Source organism: Lygodium microphyllum, chromosome 25 (genome assembly GCF_053477565.2).
Source record: "Lygodium microphyllum isolate KBCC chromosome 25, Lygodium_microphyllum_v1.1.10, whole genome shotgun sequence".
Classification (NCBI taxonomy): domain Eukaryota; kingdom Viridiplantae; phylum Streptophyta; class Polypodiopsida; order Schizaeales; family Lygodiaceae; genus Lygodium; species Lygodium microphyllum.
In genome coordinates this window covers 133,413,188-133,428,931 of record NC_141159.1, presented here as the reverse complement: position 1 = coordinate 133,428,931, position 15,744 = coordinate 133,413,188, and the positions used below count along the sequence as shown (strand labels likewise).

At 41.2% G+C, this 15,744-nt stretch overlaps 1 protein-coding gene and 1 long non-coding RNA gene across 3 annotated transcripts in view; both read left to right on the top strand.

The window, feature by feature from the left end:
• Positions 1-4,342: 4,342 nt before the first annotated feature.
• Positions 4,343-15,744, top strand: part of LOC148014766 (PHD finger family protein) — a 32,412-nt gene continuing 21,010 nt past the window's right edge. Inside the window, exons 1-7 of one of the 2 annotated variants that reach the window (XM_087667418.1) lie at positions 4,344-4,441; positions 4,572-4,949; positions 5,490-6,757; positions 7,468-7,553; positions 7,654-8,031; positions 8,142-8,225; positions 8,322-8,603. In XM_087667418.1, coding sequence (XP_087523544.1) covers positions 5,557-6,757; positions 7,468-7,553; positions 7,654-8,031; positions 8,142-8,225; positions 8,322-8,603 — 2,031 coding nt within the window. In that variant the 5' untranslated portion in view covers positions 4,344-4,441; positions 4,572-4,949; positions 5,490-5,556. Of the gene's footprint in view, positions 4,950-5,489; positions 6,758-7,467; positions 7,554-7,653; positions 8,032-8,141; positions 8,226-8,321; positions 8,604-15,744 lie in introns of both variants that reach the window. The other variant, XR_015688771.1, reaches the window with a different exon arrangement.
• Positions 12,066-15,740, top strand: LOC148014767 (uncharacterized). The gene is made up of 4 exons (XR_015688772.1): positions 12,066-12,407; positions 12,520-12,563; positions 12,672-14,913; positions 15,008-15,740. It is a non-coding gene; the product is annotated as an uncharacterized LOC148014767 (long non-coding RNA).

Sequence of the window (15,744 nt, the reverse complement as noted above, 5' to 3'; positions counted from 1 at the left end):
CAAGGATCTCTCTGCAGCTCTCTCTCTCTCACTCTCTCTCAAAGCAAAATGTCAAATGTGGTCTTTCTTGCTTCCAACCAGAAATTTGAATTTGTGCCCCTATTTCCCTGTTTCCAACAGAGCAGAAGAACCGTTTCAGTTTTCCTTCTTTTTTCTATCCTAATCTTAACCTAATGCAATAAAAACAAAAAACAGAGATGGAGATGGATGGTCCTACTCTGATATTCAACAACAAATCAAAATACTTACTTGCTCTCATGATTAAAACCTCCTAAATCTCCTAACTATCTCGAGCACCGATTCGGGCTACAAACCCTACTTCTATGCTCGATTCGATGCGTGCACCGCTCGAGGCTCGATTTCGTCGGTCCCGGCAACAATGGAACCAAAATGAAGGGGAGCTACGGAGCTCTACCCTGAGACCTACGGACCGCTTATTGATCAAGCGTTTTAAGCCGAGCGGCCATGGCTACCTCTCACATAGCCGACGCGCAATGCCTACCTTACGGGTGTAGTGAGCTTACCTTGATGCTTGATCGAGTTCCCTCCTCTCTCTTGCACTCCGGTAGCTCCATGATCCTTGCGCAAGCTCAAGCCCTCTCCGTCAAGCTCCATCCTCCATAGCCGCGCGAGAAAAGAGAAGAGAAAAGAAGAAGAGAAGATGAAGAGAGAAGATGGGGAGCTTCTTCTCCATGATCCCTCGCTCTCACACGCTCACTCCCTCAATTCCTCACTCAAGCACAAGCAAGAAGGCAAGAAACAAGAGAAGAAGAAGAATAAGCTTTGGCCACACACAAGAATGAGCTTCTCATTCACTTTTTAACTTTATATAAAAAACCCTAAATCCCTTTTGGACCGTTATCCCCACTTTTTACATGGCCGGCCATTAGCCTAGGCCCTCCTTTCCTATTTCCCACCGTTCTAACTTATCCCATTCCCAACTAGTGCATACAATTTGCACAGGAGTGAGCCTGGCACTCTTTTACAAGGATTCGGGAGCGCTTTCACAATTAATGGTGCACTTTTACTCTTTTTTTTTCTCGAGGCAACATTGAGGCCTTCTGGAGAGGTCGTCATTCAAATTTTCAAGGTTTGACTTCCATCCAGGGCGCCTTTTCCTTCCTTTGTCCTGTGCCCTTTCAGTTATCTCCTTTTTCTATTTTCCTGCTCCTCTACTCCATTTTCCCACTCCTCTGTGCTGCGGTAAACAATGTCCCTCTTGGCCCTTATCCTCACAGGTGACACCTTCTTCTCCCCTACCTCCGCCTCCTCCTATGGTTCCTCCACACATGCACACCACATAACCTGCACTTTGATACCATCATGTGGGATCTTAATGACTACACTGATGATCATCTACAGATTCAACATCCCCCCCTTGAAAGTGCATCATTCTACTATCAAGGTGGACCATCATGACCCTATCAAATTTGATGATGATAATAATAGTCAAGACAACAAGACAAATCCTAATGATATAACTTTGTACTCCGACACCATCATTAGGGATTTAATTAACAATGCTAATAATCATTTGCACCACTCCATCTTCCTAGATACCTTTGTTTAAGACTTCTTGCAGCATGTCATGGAGGCCTACATCTACATTATCCAATGCTCAGAGGTCGCTTATGGGGTTATCTCTTGAGATTGTCCCATGACCTTGCCATGTTAGCTTCTCCATTTGCCCCTCAAGGCTCACTCCTCCCCACAATAGGCCACATAGACTCCACCCCACTTATCATGTACCAAGCTCGCTTATGGGGTTTTTTGCCATAAATACCACGGACAAAGGTATTTCTCAATTAATTAACTCTAAATTATACATATATTATTTATATTACATAGAATTTTGTATTTTATATGTGTGTGTGTGCGTGTGTGAACTAGCACTTCATCTAGGAATATAAACAAGGTACGCTTAAAATACATACTACAAATAGAATTGCAATTGAAGGTGTTTTTGATATGTGTCTTGTTCATTTGATGTAGTACTAAAGATGTCTATGGATCAATGACCTATTCATTGATGTAGTCAATATTGCAATCGAAGGTGTGCGTGAGGTTAATATCATGCTTGTGTCATTTAGACTTGACATCTTACTTGTGTGATGCAATTGTGTCATGTGAATACAACTATGACTCAAGACCTATGGTCAATGTCTTGTTTGTGTGATGCAATCATGTTGTATAGAATTTAATTAAAGTCAATATGTTTTTAATAGTTGTTGCATGTTGATTCAAGCATTGATTTAATATTTCACTAATACAATTATATTGTGTTGTCTATAACATCATTGATTGCTAATTTTATGATAGTGCTATTTGTGTCATGATGTTGTTTAATGCCATTATACTCATGTGCTGCTTTAATGCTATCATCCATGTGATAGTCTTACCTCGTGACATATGCAATTTAGTTAATATGTTAGCTAACATGCACATGTGTATTAAATAGTTATAAGCAATTATTTAGTTAAACTTTATACTACCATACATAATGAAATTTAATAATGATAATGTATATTATTAATAAATTTAATAGGTTAGGGCAATATGCTTAATAACTTACTGTATGTATTAATACTCTAATATAATCAATATTATTATGCAGTGCTCTCTTCATGAGAAGAGTTTCTTCCAATACTACCTTTTTTGCGGCTCAACCTTAAAAAATACAATCTATATAGTTGAAGATGTTATGGAGCTACACATCAACCTCCAGTAGTATCGCGAGAAGAAAGGCAATAATGGGAGGTTCTTATGTTTGTTTTTGAGAAGCTAGGGATATTGCAAAAGTTAAGACTCTCTTCATAATCCATCAGATACCAAGGTTTGGTTAAAGTTAAGGCTCTCTTCACAACTACTCTGTACAAGTAGTTGAAATTGACATTATAGTTAGTGTTGGATGCAACGGTTCCTTAGGAGTAAGGATTTTAAGATAAAAACCCTTGCATAGCAATCTATGGTCTACATTATCTAAATAGTTAATGGTCTAAATAATTAATATTTAATGTAGCTAACAATAATTAATTAGTCTAAAATTTTAGTGTTAATTAGCATAATGAATAAAATATAAAATAGTAAAAAGTACAATTAAATGCTAATTGTTGTTTGAGATTAAAATGCTAGTTTCCCATGATTCTTGTAGGATTGACTACAACAAATACATTTGGGATCTTTAGAAGTACAAACTTTGCGAGGGTTAGAAACTTATTATAAAACCATGTTTTTGATACCAAACAATAAAGGAACGTAAAGAAAAGAAAAGAAAATTTGAGAGTGTACGAGGACATGGCACCTCCCCCATAATTATAAAACAACGAAGAGATGTGTGCTAGCTCTTCAACACGCTACTTGTATAGCATGTTCAATTTTTTTTCTTTGGTTTTATTGCTATACTTTTATAAAGTCATAAGTTAATTCTTAATTGGAAAAATAGTGAAATGTAAAAGCAATTGCATCTTAGACTTTGATCAAGCAACTTTTTGGCTTTTGGTGTTATATTTTGCAAGGTGCTCTTTATCAATGCAAAGTCCCAAGTTATATAACAAATTCCAACTAAAACTGATTATCTTTCACAAAGTTATAACCTACCTTTTTATCATAACGAACAATAAAGGAAAGTAAAGAAAAGCAAATAAAAGTGCAAATGTTCCGTTTTTTCTCAAAAGATGTGGGAATGACACATTTTTCCATAATTATAAAATAACGAAGAGACCTTTGCCAACTCTTCGACATTCTGCTTGTATAATATGCTAGTGTTTTTTGTGTTACTCCTATGCTTTAACGGAGTTATAAGTTAAGGCTTAACTAAAAAAATTTAGTGAAAGGTGAATATTTTGCAAGGTACTCTTTATCAGCGCAATGCCCTTATGCTATACGACAAGCTACTAGCCCAAATTTGATCAGCTTCAAAAACTTTGAGTGTTATTTATCTAATGTGTAGTTAAAAAAAAGACATTTCATTATGCTTAAATATGGTTAAAAACACATTCAATTCAGCAAGATTAATATCATGCATAAAAATCCACACACGATTCTGCTACCTAAATGAGGTTGCACATGTCGACCTAGTTTACAGATGAACTGGGCAGCCCCTCCTTGCGAGGGAACCGGCGAGAGGTAGTCCGTAAGGGGCGTAAGTTCTTGCATATGACTTGGCCTTGTGGAGTCATTATCATCGTTATCATTAAGAAAATTAAATTAATAATTGTTTGTGGGATGGGAGTTATGAGGGGAGGGGCGGGGCGGGATTTCATTTTTTTAATGGTTTTTTGTTTTCTTGCTTTTTATATTCGGGGGTTCGATTGCCTGCTATACAACAACGACCACCTCCATGTCGAAAAGAAAGGTCGAGAGAGTATTATAGGCTGCCTAGTGGGGCTCGACAACACAGCGCGACAAAGAGGGCAGCGAGGGAGATTATTTCCATCGCAGGGTACACGTTCGTTGTCTCAGTCACCCGGCCACTTCTCATGCCACGTGTAGATTTTGACCTGCCAAGAACGCCACGTTGGATGGCTGGCCTTGCCACGTCTACCAACATCCCTCCCGTGTAAGTTTTGCAGGTCCGTCGGCTATGGCGGCAACTCAACTGACACGATCCCTAGGCTTTCTCTGCAAACCCTAATCTCGTCGATCGCTTGCCGCCGCCGCGCCTCTCCCTCCGCAGCCTCGTCCTCGACCCCCCGGCCCTGCTCCTCGGCCCCCCCCTTCCAGCTGTGTTCCTTCACCCGGCCGCCCTCCCCGCCCCGTCCCGGCCAACCGACGTGCCTCAACTGTCCGCGGGAGCCGTCGCAGGCCGTTGCACCTTCGCTGTCCGTGTCGCCTGCCGTGCTGCATAACTTTCCCCGGTCGGCCTCCGTGCGTGACGGCATCGATTAGGGTTTCCTGCGCTCTCTCCATGGCTTCCGGTGACTTCTCCCTGTTAACGCCTCGCACAGGCGGTAAGTCTTCACCGCCTCTTTTCTTCAGTACTTTTGAACATCCATAGGGTAGACTCTCGCATCACGATTTGGACGCAACAAGATTGTCGCAGAACTATTGAGGCACATGCCATACGGCGGGAGCATGAATGAATGAGTAGTGTCTGAGATGATGTTAGTCTCTGTACTGGTATGATGCATAACGGACATCTGCTGAAGGTTCATCTCGTGGCCAGCTTACAAGCATGGACACGGGACTGTAGAATTTAGGGTCCGCGTAATGATCACGTTTATCATCCAGAATCTAGAATACTTATTCGTTTGCAAAGCAGTTATCGGTTTACTGCTCTTGTGCATGCACATGTTGTTCAAAATTATTTGGCATTGTTAAAGTGAAGTGTCAATTTACTCAAGGGCAAACGATGATTCCTCACTGTCTTGGAAAAGAAATTATAATCTGGGACATTTGAAATTTGCAGTGTTTGGGCCCTTCACTGCTAATTTTAACATTTCATATGCTATGACATTATCTCCAAAACACTGATCTTTTTCTGCTTGCAGGCACGAACCTTGCTCTGAGTTTTGCTACAGTGTGAAGAAGTTGGCCTGAGCACCGATAAGGTAGAAGATGATGGGTAAAGGTGCAGATGGGGGATGCCGAGAAAATAGTTGCAATGCAAGATTGGACCCTTTCTTCTGTCCTACTAAATCCATTGGTTTAGGTAGGATAGGCGGAAGGAATGGGCTAGGCAGGAGTGTAGATGGATTTTCACAAGTCCTTAAAGCACTTGCTTTAAAGCCAATGTATACAAGTGAGGATGGTAGTGCAATATCGAATGGATCATTTGTTGCAACAAACTCAGGTGAAAACAAGCGCAGAAATCGAGTTAAAAAGATGGATGTTATTGGTGGTTTGCAGAAAGACCACCTTGAGGATAGCTGGAACAGAGACTCTTCTGGGGGCCAGTTTTGGCTGCAGGTAGATGAATTTTTCCGAGACCTGACACCTGAGGATATTCAACTGCTATACCCAGTCACAAAATTGCCTACTCGATGGACTCAGGATGCATTGGACCCACTCCTCCAACTTCCCCCAGTTGCTTGTTTTTACAAAGACACATGGAAGGAGAAGGAACAGCCTGATGGTTTGACCATGGAGGAACACCCTTCCCTGCCACCTGTCATAACAGTGCCAGAAGATGAGAGGGACATCAAAGAGAAAGTTGTGAAAGAAGTTGTACAGTCTCCTAAGGTGTCTGTACTGGAAATTCCAGTCATAGGGTTAAAGCGAAAGTTTCCTGCAGGAAATGTTGCCAACAAAAAAAGAAAGCTCACAGTTCCAGCTGCAGAACTAAGCACGACAGTCATCTCCCCTCCTGTAAATGATGATGATGAGCTGTGTGATGTTTGCTATAGTGGTGACAGCAATGAACAGAATCAAATCCTTTTTTGTGATTCTTGCAATGTTGCAGTACATCAGGAATGTTATGGCATTAAGGTCGTACCAGATGGTCAGTGGTTGTGTGCATGGTGTTCCAATTGCAGTGCCAGGGCTAAAGACTGTGCCAGGAATCAGCCAGGTTGTATAATGTGCCCTACAAAAGGCGGGGCATTGAAGCGGATTGCCACAAACAAGAATGCCAACAAAATTCCTCCCAAGCCTGCATTTGGGCACTTGTTTTGTGCCCAGTGGATACCAGAAACATATATTGGTGATGTTTCCAAGATGGAACCGATAATGAACGTGGATGGTGTGAGAGAGGAAAGGTGGAAACTTCTGTGTAGCATGTGCAAAGAAAAACACGGGGCATGTATCCAGTGCAGCCACGGTAATTCTATTGATTGCTTTGCCTCTGACATTATGTCGACCATTCTCTTGCTGATGTTTTCTAGAAGACAGGTGGTCACTGGTTGTTCCAGTAAGTGTCGATCTTGATGTTGAAGGATAGGTTATGTCACATTCATGTCGGATGCTTCTGATTTTGTATTAGAAACCTCTATTGAACCTTTGATTGAGAAAAGTGATAGGTTGTTGTGTAATCTAACTACACAGACTTTTCTGAATAGTTACTTTGATCTGATGTTGTAACAAACACAGACTTGATTTTCGTTGTTGTGCCTTCACTATGGTATTCCTTACTGTCTGAAAATGGATGATGTCATGTGGGTCTATTTATAGTGCCTGGTCTTCGTCAGAGTACAATGATTGAATATAGTGTGTGCGGTGCTTCGATTGTTCGTCAATTGATGTAATGTAAATTCACATCAAGTTCACCATCAGAATGGCCTGTGAGTATAACACATGTTTAATGTATGACACATGATGTACAGCTCTTAATGTGAATTGATATGTAGTTCATTAGGTTATGTTTGTGAGTGTGTGGATGCAAAAGGACTTTCTCATCTCCAACTTCTGTATCATCATGGCAAGACCGTGTCACTTCTAGGCCCTTGCTACAAGCTGTTTTATGGCTTTGTGATCTGGCTTGAAACTTGTGTGTAGGCTTCATGTGATGGTTTACTTTCTCATCTTGCGCAGGTATGTGCGCGACGGCTTTCCATCCTCTTTGTGCAAGGCAAGCAAAGCTTCGTATGGAGGTCTCTTGCTGGGAGGGAAGTGAGGAGGTAAGCAGCAGGCCTACATTTATAACTGGTTTAACCCTGTTCTACCATGCCTTTTATGAGGTGCATGTTATTCATATTTTTGAAGCATTTGCAATTTCAGGTTGATCTTCGTGCGTTTTGCTCAAGGCACACACTTCAACTTGGGAAACCTCTTGCAAGCTTGCACGAAGGCATGCAAATGGAACAAGAGGAGTCTAGGGCTCAAAATTGTGTTACCTCTGAGACTGCTCCATTTAACAAAGTTGGTAAAATTTGCACAACTGACAGTGCCAAAGAAAATTACGGTAGTACAGTGGGTGATAGAATAACAGGAGTGAAGGTTGATCAACCTACCAACATGAAGGAGGACACAGAATTGAGTTCCTTGGAGTTAGAAAATGACAAGGCTGTATCTGCAGAGATGTGCAGCCCTCAGTCTAGGCTGGGTTCAGAGAGTGCTATTGGCATGATTGCCGATGATAGATGCACTGTGAGGAAGGTGAGTTGCACTTCTGGAAAGCTCTTCTACTTCCTGGTATTAGCTGCCTGCATTTGATGTAGAGGATCAGCTAGAAGACTGCTTGAAGATGTGTCTGGTTTTGTTTTCAGATCATGGGCTGGGCTTGCAGCACTGTGTCTGATATTGCCATGCAGATGGGTATCTCAGAAAGCAGTCTTTGTTCCTGGCTTGAGGTATGATCCAACGTTTCTGCATTGTATGAATGCATGTGGCAGGAAGTTCGACAGCGCTTATCACTCACAGGTGGTTATTGTGTGTCCATTGTGCAGGATAAGGAGATAAATGATCAAGAAGTTCACAGCAAGATAAAATTGTGGCTTTCAGCTTCATTTGGTCCTTTAGCAAAGGATATGCATGGCACTGATGCTTCAAAAAAAATTCCATTTTCAGAACAGAAGGATTTAGCAAAAAAGAACACTTCCCTTAAAACGTATCGCAACAAGAGGCGCAAACTGGAGCAGCCATCAGTCTCTGTTCATAAAGGGCAACCTGATATAGCTGATATACCTCAGGACCTTTCTTGTGCTTCTCAAAGAGGGGAGGATTTAAAGGTAGTAATCTCATGTCGAGAACTTGCATTTGTAGTTTGTGTGTCAATGGACCTAATATCAAATGTGATTTACTTAGTAGAGAAGTAAAATTGGCAAAATGTTCACTTGAAATTGAGTCTATGAGCTTGGTTTCTCTGGTAGAGTAGTTAGGGCTTGCTTGCTGGTAGATTAGTAAAGGTTCCCATTGCAAGACTTCCAGCTGTCACAGCAGTCACTTTCATAGTTTCTCCAAAGCTAGAAAGATGCTGTAGACTCATGGAGTTCTTTTAGCTTGAGGAACATTGGAAGCCATTAGGTAAGATGCTTTTAGGATTCAAGTATTGATTGGATACTTCAGCTTTCCTCGGTGATTTTAATGCTGTAGTTGGACGTATAGTGGACCTTCAACTTTCCTGGTTCAAAAGCTCTGAGGCATCCTATGTTGTTGATAAGTGCCGAGCTGGAGGAGAAGTCCATTGCTCATGCGATAGATGCTCTTCTATTGCTCTTGCAGATAAACCATTTTGTGTCTTAATGCTTTTGGTTAAGTGGTCTAAAATAAGGCCTGAGGCTGAGTGCTCTGTGCTTTGGAAAGTGGAGATACTAAGGAGCCAAATGTTGCATGTTGTTCAGTCACCACCACATCTTTGGTTTTTTTTTTTGGGTGCTAACTTTGCAATCTCCTAGTTTAGTGTCCAAATTTCCAACTTGTAAGGTTTCTAGCAGCGGCAGAATTATGAAGAGCTGCACTGTAATCTAGCTAAAGGTTTACAACCGCTCTAAAGTTTGAAAAAGTTCCAATTAGACAAATTACACTTAAGCTTATACAGGACTAGGTTCCAAGAAATAAGTGACTTCCAAAATTGGATTGTACCTCTTGCTTCCTTGTTTGAACTGGCTGTTGTCAATAGTTTTGTTTCTTTGTATACTCAAATGTCTTAATTCAAATGATTCCTTTTTGATCTGTTTTAGCGTTTGATGACTTTACACTGTTTGTTATTTATTCGTTAACATCACAAATTACTGCTACAGTCAAGGTTGGTATGTAGGGGTCCCAAGTATTGTTTTGCTTTAAAGGGATTCCTTTTTCCAGCACTTTATTTGTGCCAATTATCCCAGCATTTCAAGGGATTTCTATCGCAAAAATGCCACATGAAAGTACTCTGATTGAAAACCTGAAGGGATAAATGGATTTAAAGCTCAAGTTCATTCTAAGGATTAGAAGCACCTACAGGCTACAAATCATTGGAATCTTTTTCTCACAGGTCTTATTTTAAGCCTCGGTGCTAGTTTTTAGTTTGCTTTTAATGCTTCTTGGGAATAGCATTCCTGATCCATCATTGTTTGTCGTAGGTTACTCCAGTTTGAAGATTCTGATGTTTGGTTTTAAGTATGTTATCTACTAAGTACTTTGATTCTAAAAATCGCTAATGGTTTTCCTCCCAGTCATGGTCTAGTATTCCCTTATCTAGGTGGTTGGAGGAATTGGCTATTCTGAATGTGCTAGCACTGCTGCACAATTTATTGTCCTGCAAAATTGGCAAAAGTGGAATGAGAAAAGCTGTCTCATGCTTGAAAAGAAGCCAGGAGACACTCCTCAGTAGCAGCTGATTGCAACAATCTCACTCACACTCCATCCAATGTTTAACAGAGACTTCGAGAGGCTTGGATGCTGATAAAGGCAATTCAACTTAACCGTCTCAATGACGTGAAGGAATCAGAAATCAAGCAAGGCATTGGAAGACTACTGATAACAGCAGTGCTGGAGCCTTTATTATGACTTTGTATTGCTGGTCTTTATTTTTGTGGGCTTGAACCAGTATGTTTGTGAGTTGGACACGCAATGGAGATGTTTCTAATCATTGCCCAAGTAATCCCTTGCTGGCTTGGGCAAACTGCCTGCCTGTTGCAACTTTTTAGCAGGGAAAAGCACTTGAGCAGCTGCTTATTTATGTTGAAGCGCTAGTGCTGTACTCCAGTGGCTAGTTATATCCCATACTTAATGTCCTTGTAGGTTGAGCACTGCTTTGTAGGTTCCGGCCAACAGAGCTTTTGGAAAGGCATGCTCTAGCAGACTATTGCCAACATAAAGTTTGCATAATCCGAGGAAACCCACGTCTTTTGAAAGGACAAATCCAGCCTGCTGGCTGTAATGTAACATTTGCTCTGGTTAATGATACTCATGGTTGTTTTCTCAATGTACATATTCCTTGCATATGTTCGACTGTGCAGATTCATTGAAGTCACTGCACGGAACATTTTCTATCAAAAGAGGTGTATGCACTGACTCCGCAGATTCATTGAAGTCACTGCATGGAACATTTTCTATCAAAAGGGGTTTATGCACTTTGGTAGCATGCACAAGGCTATTTGATCTAATGTCGACTTCAATATGTTGCTCATTATTTCCAGGATACTGCCACATGTTTAGTGACAAGAGGCTTTATCTATCTCTGTCTTGAGTAGCAGGGCTTGTTTTGTGACATTTATGCTGGTCTCTTCAAATAAAACCCGAGGAACACTATTTTGTATGTCAGTGTTACGGCTATTTGTGCTTTCGATTAAAATATTGTAATTTTGCTTCTTTTCCTAGAGAACTGTACATTTGCCATAGCTGTGGTATTGCATCAGTGCCTTAAAATGTTATGGCTTCACAAAACTTTTCAGTATTCTTGTCTCTTGTGTAGTTATTTTCATGCCCCCATACCCATATCCATTTCAAACACCAATACAGAACTCCGAGTTAAAAAATAGATTTTTTTTTTGGGGGGGGGGGGGGGGGAGCAGATATATATCTACACACATGTGCATGCACGCGCACACACACAAACACACAAAAGCCTTACATTAAAAAAGAAAGAGTTATTAGCCTCTATTAGAGGCCAAAATGGCCTCTGAGACTGAAATCATAAGTACAACTGATCTATGCTATGTCTTATCATGGATAAGCAAAAGAAAGATGAAAACTAACATAACGAGAGAGAGAGAGAGAGAGAGAGAGAGAGAGAGAGAGAGAGAGAGAGAGAGAGAGAGAGAGAGAGAGAGAGAGAGAGAGAGAGAGAGAGAGAGAGAGAGAGAGAGAGAGGGGGAGGGGGTTTGATTCAGTCCTAGCTATCCATGACCATGTGGGCCGTGTTCTGAGGTTTTTATTGTGGCAAGTTATTTCCATGGTTTCTGCTGGTGTGATCCTTAGAGAGGTGGCTGCTGCATGGATGGATAGCATCCGCACCACTCTGGTTGTGCTGCTTCATGATCCCCTTCTGTAATTGTAGCCTTGAGTTTTTGTAGCCTTTTGAGTTTGCTTGGTTGGCCTAAAGGCCCTTTGTAAATATTTCAATTCATTAATTCAAACTTCACCTGGAGAGAGAGAGAGAGAGAGAGAGAGAGAGAGAGAGAGAGAGAGAGAGAGAGAATCTTAAAAAGGCTGCAGTGTCTATGATGCAAAGGAATATACACTAATCAAATCTCTCGTGTGATAGGAAATTTGAAACAATCTATCTTTTGATAAGGTATAAGGATATCAGGGAGCCTATGGGGCTTGCAGAGCCTAGTGCATGCATGGGCAACGATATTGTGCATATGAAGCATTCTCCTCAATCTCCAGTGTTTGTGGTAGGGCCACATGACAATTGTGAGAAACCTCATTTGTCTCTGATGTCTCTGCTGAAATTGAACTGGCAAGTGGCGGTTGCCTAGGTCACCGATCAAGTTTGAGCTTGGTCTGCCTGCTTAATGACATTCAAGGACATGTTCTTTCTGGGGTGCCAGAGTGCCCTGCTTGGTCTGTTCATTCTTCAGGGTGCTTCAGGCCATGGGCTTACAAAAGTAAGTCATGATTACTCTGTACGAAGCCTTTCAAGTTTGGATCCTCATTGACGTTTTTGATGATCTTGCCCAACTTGACAAGGAAAATTCCACATGTAATTCTGATTTGCAGCAGACTGCCCATACATCTCGCAGTAGGTTGGGTATCCTACTTATGTAAGTTTCCTGTGACTCCACCTATTTAGTGTTACAGAATCTCAGACTTGCTCCTTATGCTAGACTATGCATCGAAGAGTCAGACTCGGCTCCTTGTGGTATATCCAGCGAAGAATCAAGTTTGCAGTGGATGAGATGAGAACATGAATCATAACCTACAACTGAGCCTCTTTGAATGGCATTTTAGGCTGACCCAGGGTTTTGGGTCTCTAGGACAACTTTATTGCTTAAGCGGGGTACAATTGATCTTCAGCTGTGGTAGTGGTAAGTTGGTGCATCAAATGTTCTAGTTGATCTATGGTTTTGCAAAACTGACTGATCCATGAGCTCACTAGGGCGGTGCACATGAGTTTCCCGAGCAGATTGAATAGACAGTGCATGTGGATTGTGTTCATCCAAGTAATATCTCTCTGTTTGTATCATAATATGTAGCTATTGGTGGTAGTCCTTGGGTTGGGGTGTTGAAAACTAATGGGGTTTTTCGGGGGAGGAGGGAGAGAGACATGTCATTAGAGAGAGACGTCGTGGCACACAGCTTAGGATTGGACACATGGTGCCCTTTGGAGGGTTGGCTGCTATCTGCACCTCATTCTTTCCACTGTTACCATTTATAAACCAGACAACCATGCATGGTGCTCCCCTTTGTATGCAAGTGGAAGTGCAAGTCTTTGTGCTGGATAATGATTTTGAATGGAAGCACAGCCTGTCGGCTGTTGTCTAATTGAAAAGGTGGATACAGGAGATAATTACACTGGCCTTTTCCTGGTGCCACAACAGTTTTATCAGATTTCTACTGGGTCATGTGCAGCAAACTAGTCTGCTTCCTTTGCTATTTTTCTTTCATATTTGCCAAAAACTATTATGTGGTCCCTAATTTTGGGGTTATTTTTAGAAGATTTATGGACTTCCTCATACAGCATCAACTTTCTAGGCTTTTTTGTGAATTATTTGGCATTCTGGGCTCCTTTAGACATTGTAAGGCAATGCATGACCATGTGAAGCAGTCTTTCCTGTTAGTGGCTAGTCTTTGCTAGCCTAAGGGCTTTTCTCCACATTTACAGCAGTAATATATTGGAAGTGATGAAATAGGTTTTTTTCCATATTTGTGGGGTAAAGCCTTTCCCTGCTCAGTTGATCCTGAAGTGCTCAGGGAAGCTTTTGTTGTAAACTTACACGATTACTGCACGAATTGTGGCACTAAATTTTGGAAGACCAAAGAACAGTTTGAAGTGGGAAGACCAAGGTTTTGCACCATAAAGGCTGACAATGATTTCATATGGACTGACTGATTTTCAGTGTTGGTTATATAGTTAGCTACAAACTTGGGGCAGATGCAAAAGGTCATCATATTGTTGGTGTTAAAGGTGGTCATGCTTAATCTCCTGTTCATGGCTTGAGTCCCAAGGTCAACACGAGATGCTGTTCACTGGCACTGTGAACTGTGAAAGGTGACTTAAGATGTTCCACTGGATGCACTGAAAGCTCCACGTAAACATTTCTCCTGGATGAAAATTTCTGTTAGTTCTTGGATATATATGACTTTCTCCAGTTATCTCTAGTAAGAACTTGTTCCTGTGGTTTTCAAAATCTCTCTTTCACTTCCCATCATTTTAGAGAGGATTGTTAGTTCTTTCCTGGGCCTTCTACAATATGGCCAAAAATCTGAAATGTCCAAATACGCAGTGAGGTTTGTGACTTTCAGATTTGGGATATTACAATTCCCTACATCCCCTTTACAACTTGGTGGATGACAGAAGCCTGCAAATTCAAGATGTGGGGAAGTTCATGCCTTTAAACTTTGTTTACACTGGAAAAAGAGAGAGGAGATGATCATCCCACTATAAAGGCTAGACATTAAAACACCAAACTGACACAGAACGGTTGAGGTCCCTTCAAAGAATATTATCTCCAACAAGGGAAGTATGGAGAACAATGGTTGGCCTATCAGTATGCTAACAGGAATAACCTTCAAACTGGCTACCCACTATCTAACTAGTTGGAACTAGATGATGGTCCACAGGAACAATCTTCAAACTGACTACCCATTATCTAATGGTTGCAACTAAATGATGGTCCACAGGGGCAGTAGTCACAATTGCACGTGGCTTCATATCTCGTCTTTGCAACTTGGTTTGCTCCAATTCTTTTGTGGTGAAGCTTCGCAACAACCACCTTGTTCATCTTTGTTGCATGGAGATCTGTTATGAAATATTGAAAGAACTTAACTGTTGGATGTACACATTTATTGTATAGGAAGAATCATGAGAGAACAAAGGCCACAAGATTGGCCCAAACACGTGGTGGGAGAAAATGCCATACCTAATGTATGACAGATCTAGTTTACATTTTGGTAAGCCAAGCAATCACCTTCTTCATCTTTGTCGCATGAAGATCTGTCATTAAGCATTTAAATATCTTAGCTGTTGGATGTACACATTGTATAGGAAGAATCATGACAGAACAAAGGCTACAAGAGTGGGCCAAGGATCTGGTAGTAGAAAATGCTATACGTAATATGTGAAAGATCTAGTTTACAATTCGGTAAGCCTATTGGGACCCTTAGCCAAGGAGACTGATCTACTTACGGTATGAGTTTTGTATCGCTTATTATTGCTCTTGCCCTTACACAATCAAAGAGATGGAAAACTAAGTAGCCTAATGCCATTTTCCAGAAATGAAAACTTGTGTCAAAGGAGCTTGACTTCTCCCAGTGATAATGCTATGAAATTTTGTGTTTAAAAATGATTTTACTACTAAAAAAAAAGCCATGTTGTTTGTCTTATTATGGATAGAAGGGAATGATTGTTCCTCATTTTGAGGATGATCTAGTTTTCCCCGCACATGGCATTATTGATCATGTGACTTGTGTCAAAGGAGCTTGACTTTTCCCAGTGTGGGAACGATTGTTCCTCATTTGAGGATGATCCACTTTTCCCTGCAGATGGCATTATTGAACTTGTAAATCTCAAACTGTGGTTTCTGTTCTCCAAGCCACACCCCCAGTCGATGGGGTGGCAAGGAACATCCCATTGCCCCTAGTCAATAACAGAAAATCCACGAGGTTGCGGCCTCTTAGCATGTGGGAGTGATGCAGAATAGTTGCCATCTCTAGTTACATCTATTGTTTTATAACAGAAGTTTTGTGTTCACTAATCAACTTTGGGACTCTGTTCGTGTTTTG